Below are 5,530 nucleotides of genomic sequence, written 5' to 3' on the forward strand. Positions count from 1 at the left end.
AGACTCCTAAATATTCATCAAAATTCTTACATTTTCTTTAGACCAGCTCTCACCTTCCTCCACCACTACCCAAAACAAACAAACAAAAAAAAACCCAATAAAAAAAAACACAACCAATACAAGAAAAAGTAAGAAAGAGAACAATTCTCTACCAAATGTTTTTAAGAAGAACTCAAGTATCCTAGTAAAAACTGAAAATTCAAGAAAGAAGACAATTCTCTGTAGTGTATTTTTGGAGAGAACTTAAGACCTCTAAGTGGTGATGAGAGCTATGTCAGGCTTTGACAAAAGTGGAAGAAATCTTATCCATATAATTAGGTTGCTTTTATCACATATTTAATGTTCTTTTGTTTTTTATAAGCCCTCACAGTTAAAATAAGCATGTTCTGCCTATTTTACAGATGAAGAAATTATGGTTCAGAAAGATTAGACAGCATCCTCAAAGTTATAGAGTAGAAAATAGAAAAAGACCTATTTGCAGGTGATCTGGCTCCCTAAAAGGTAAAGATGTTCATACATTGTCTACTTTAGCAAGAAACAAGAAAGAGGAACTGCATTAATTATTCCTGTCAGATTTGCTTCATTCCAATAGTCTTAATTTCTTAAAGGTGCCAGATACTCCATCAACATGAGTCGTGACAACCAGAGCTTGCTGGAGGATTCCCCTAAGAGCTTCATTCTGCTGGGTGTCTCCGACAGGCCATGGCTAGAACTTCCTCTTTTCATGATTCTTCTTGTGTCCTACATTCTGGCCATGCTGGGCAACATTGCAATCATCTTGGTGTCTCGGCTAGATACCCAGCTCCAAAGCCCCATGTACATCTTTCTCAGTCACCTGTCTTTTCTGGATCTCTGCTATACCACCACCACAGTCCCACAGATGCTGTTCAACATGGGAAGTTCCTTGAAAACCATAAGTTATGGTGGTTGCACAGTTCAATATGCCATATTCCACTGGTTGGGCTGCACTGAGTGTATCGTCTTAGCTGCCATGGCCCTAGACCGTTATGTAGCTATCTGTGAACCCCTCAGGTATGCTATTATCATGCACCGCTCTCTCTGTCAGCAACTCGTGGCAGTGGCCTGGGTCAGTGGCTTTGGCAATTCCCTAGTTCAAGTGGTCTTGACAGTACAGTTGCCATTCTGTGGGAAGCGGGTGTTGAACAACTTCTTCTGTGAGGTGCCAGCCATGATCAAGCTGTCATGTGCTGACACAACTGTGAATGATGCTACTTTGTCTGGGCTGGTAGCCTTCTTTGTATTAATTCCCTTAGCTCTCATTCTTCTCTCCTACGGCTTCATTGCACGTGCAGTGATCAGAATCCAGTCCTCCAAGGGACGACATAAGGCCTTCGGGACGTGTTCTTCCCACTTAGTGGTGGTCTCCCTCTTCTACCTACCTGCTATATACATGTATCTACAGCCCCCTTCCCGCTACTCCCAAGAGCAAGGCAAGTTTATCTCCCTCTTCTATTCCATAGTCACCCCCACTCTCAACCCCTTCATCTATACCTTGAGGAATAAGGATGTGAAAGGGGCCCTGAGAAGACTCCTGGAAAAGATCTGGAGGATCCTCAGATAAAGATATGGTGATTCCCATCTGATAAATGATCTGTCATGAGTATATTGTATATCAGAGATCATTTTACTTAATAATAAAACAGTGTAAGTTTTGGATAAAGCTGAGGGTCCTTAAAATCATATATAAAATATTTTACTGCCTATATAGTCATAATGTCTAAAATTCTAGCTCTACAGGAATTTTTTTAATTCCAAGAGGTATATTTTTAGAAACTCTTCAAATCAAATGTCTAATAAGTATTTGTTCATAGTTTTAAATTTCCTCAAATGTCTTTATCTCTCTGTTTTTCTACTGTTTTCCCCACATCTGACTCTGAAATATTCTTTCTTACTCTCCTTATTACTAATATAAAGACATAATATGACATTTTTATATATATTAAATAATATATGTCTTAGTGATAAGGAATTATCACCATCCCAATGATCGGCAATTCAAATCCATTAGATTTGTTCCACAGAAAAATGATTAAAAATCTCTTGCTGTGGCGTGCCTCTGAAAGCTCACTGGAAGGTCAACTGTGAGTTGTTTTCCGCATAAAAACAACTTCGTCAATTTAAAGTTCTAAAATTTTTGCAATTTTTTACAAAATTTTCATGAATGAGGTGGAGAGTTTTCTTCTCATTGAGATCTTTTTTAATTATTCTATATTGGTTTGCATTTGTACACACTGTATTTCATTCATGTACACTGTGTTTCATACAATTTTTCCTTCACATTGTTTCATACAATCATTCCCATGCACTTTGTTTTATATTAAAAAAACAATAGAGAGCCATACCAAATTTTAGACCATTTAATAATTTATGTCATTTCAGATCCCCACTAAATCTATACTAATTCCTTCATCCCCTCCCTCTGTTTAGTAGACCAAAAGGGCCAAACTCATTTGACATTTCTTAAGCTAAATGAACTGAAGAACAAATGGAAAGCCTCAAGTTGAAGTACTTAAGGGCAGAATGTTGAACGATCCAAGAAGCATTAAAAGAAGGTACAACCAGAAATGCACAATCTGGAGAAGAAAAAAAATGATGAATTGGACTTTCTAAAGAGGAAATCTCTGTGAACATCAAAAACTTTTTCCAACAGGGTAAAAAGAAAGCCTACCAACTGGGACAAACACTATTAATACCATTTCAGACAAGACACTCATAACAAAAGTTTACAGAATCCTACACAGCCTCCACAAGAAAGAGACTGATACCCCAATTACAACATGGGCAAAAAACATGGAAAGAATTTTCACAGAGGAACACATTTGGATGACCAATGGACACATAAAGAAATGCTCAAAATAATTGGAAATAAGAGAGATGCAAATCAAAACCACAATGAGATACCATCTCATTCCAGCAGCAGTGGCAAAGTTTAGTAGGGCAGCAAGCAATAAATGTTGGAGAGAATGTGGAAAAATGGGAACTCTTGTATACCGTTGGTGGGATTATAAAATGGTGCTACCACTTTTGAAGACAGTTTGGTGTTTCTTCGTAAATTTGAACATAGAAATTCCATATGACCGAGCTATTCTACTACTAGGAATATTGTTGCTGATGTTCTTGTTATGTGCCATCTAGTTGCCTGCAATTCATAGTGACGCTATGTACAACAGCCCTAAACCCTGCCCTTTCCCTTGCCAATCTTATTGTCTCCGACACACTATTCCCATTACCCCAGACACTGAATCAATCCATCTCATCCAGGGTCTTCCTCTCCTCCGCTGTCCCTCCATCCTCTGAAGAATGATGTCCCTCTCCAAGAACTGATCCCATCTTGCAATATGACCAAAGTATGTCAGATGAATCTTCATAATCCTTGCCTCCAAGGAGGAGCCTTGCTTCACTCTCTATAGGACAAATTTGATTGTTATTTTAGCAGTCCATGGTATATTCAATACTCTTCTCCAGCACCACAGCTCAAAGGCATCAACTTTCCTTCTGTCATCCCTAGTCATTGTCCAGCTCTCTGATACATAGCAAGTAATAGCAAAGACCATGGCCTGTATCAGGCACACCTTAGTCTCCAGATTGATGTCATTGTTCTTCTGTACTTTGGATAGGTCTCTGACAAGAGACTTTCCAAAGCAATTCATCTCTTGATTTCTTGGCTGCTGGTACCAAGAGTATTAATTGTAGAGCCAAGCAAAATGAAGCTGTCAACAATCTCAATCTCTTCATCATCTATCATGATGCTGCCAGTCAGCCCAGTAGTGAGGATCTTTGCTTTCTTGATGTTGAGCTTCAATCAATATTAAAGGCTGCAGTCCTTGACCTTCTGCAGGAAGCACTTCAGGTCCTCCTCAGATTTTGCTAGCAGGGTTGTGTCACCTGCATAATGCATATTATTGATAAGTCTACATTCAATCCTGATGCCACACTTCTTCTCATAGAGCCCAGCTTTCTGGATAATATGTTGAGCATATAGATTGAAAAGATATGAAAATAGGACACATCCTTGACACACACCCTTGACAATTTTGAACCATGAGATGTTTTTTTGCTCTGTTCTGAGGACTGCCTCCTGGTCCAAGCATAGGTTTCACATAAGCACAATTAAGTGTTCTGAGATTCCCATTCCTCTGAATCAGCCACAGTTTGTTGTGATCCACACAGTCAAATGCCTTTTCACAGTCAATGAAACACAGATAGACATTCCCCTGGTACCATCTGCTTTTAGCCAAGATCCAACTGACATTAGCTATAATACCCCTAGTGCCACAGCCTCTTCTAAACCCAGTCTGCACTTCAAGCAGTTCTCTGTTGATGTACTGTTCCAGTTGTTTTTGGATAATCTTTAGCAGAATCTTGCTTGCATGTGATATCAATATTACTGTTTAATAATTTTCACACTCTGTCAAATATCGAATCACCTTTCCTTGGAATGTGAACAAATATACCCCAAGGAAATTAGAACTGAGATACAAACAGAGATTTGTACACCAAACATAGCAATGTTAATCACCATCACAAGAACACAGAGACAGCCCAAATTTCGATCCACATCCAAACAAACTGAGAAATTGTGATACATTCACACAATGGAAAACTATGGAGTGCTCATTAACAACTATTTTAGGAAATACTGGGAAAAGACTAGAGAGCATTATGCTGAGTGAACTAATGCAATCTCATAAGGACAAATACTGCATAAGACCATTATTGTAAAACTAGAAGGATAAATAGTAAAACATGTACAAGAACTTAAAGGAGAGGAAGAAGAAGTGGAGGGGTGAGGACAGATAAGGGTGGAACCATATGGCTGCACAGTTTGAAGGGTGGGATGGAGGGTAGAAGCAAATGGGAAAGATCCAGGTAAAAAATAAGGTATTGATGGGCAAGTGCCAAAGGTGCTTAATTTTATAAAACATAATGCATGATAATGATTGTATGCAACACAATGTGAATAGGAACTAGTGTGAAACACAACATATATAAACTTGGTTAATAAACCAATTTAAAAAATGTTAAACATAATGTATGTGAATGATTGTATTAAATAGAATGTAAATAAAAGATTGTATAAAATACAATTTATACTAATGGAATATAATGTAAAGGGCTATTATATGAAAATCAATAAAAAATATTTTAACTTTAAAACAAAAAAAGAGAAGATGGAAGGAGAACACAGAGTCACAGTACCAAAAAGAATTGGCTGACACGGAAGAATTTCAAGTAACAACACATGAACAAGAGGCAATTGTGATGAAGGAGAAAGTTCAAGCTGCTCTGAAGGACTTGACAGAAAAATAGGGCTCCAGGAATTGTAGGAATATCAATTGACATATTTCAACAAACAGATGCTTCCTTGGACATGCTCACCAGGTTGTGCCAGGAAACCTGGAGGACAACTACCTGGCCAAGAGAGATCTATATTTATTCCCATTCCAGAAAAAAGGTGACCCAAGAGAGTGTGGAAATTATTGAGCAATGAGAATTGCCAGAAGTCCAG

At 38.2% G+C, this 5,530-nt stretch overlaps 1 protein-coding gene across 1 annotated transcript; it reads left to right on the forward strand.

The window, feature by feature from the left end:
- Positions 1 to 628: 628 nt before the first annotated feature.
- Positions 629 to 1,582, forward strand: LOC102877035 (olfactory receptor 2B11-like). The gene has a single exon (XM_006894022.1). It carries the CDS (start codon positions 629 to 631, stop codon positions 1,580 to 1,582), a length of 954 nt encoding a protein of 317 aa, XP_006894084.1.
- The last annotated feature ends 3,948 nt before the right edge of the window (positions 1,583 to 5,530 follow it).

This window comes from Elephantulus edwardii, unplaced genomic scaffold (assembly GCF_000299155.1).
Source record: "Elephantulus edwardii isolate Elephantulus edwardi_28Jun2011 unplaced genomic scaffold, EleEdw1.0 scaffold00133, whole genome shotgun sequence".
NCBI lineage: Eukaryota > Metazoa > Chordata > Mammalia > Macroscelidea > Macroscelididae > Elephantulus > Elephantulus edwardii.

Coding starts and splice junctions, on each gene's coding strand:
- LOC102877035 (XM_006894022.1), top strand. CDS start 629: ATGAGTCGTGACAACCAGAGCTTGCTGGAGGATTCCCCTAAGAGCTTC.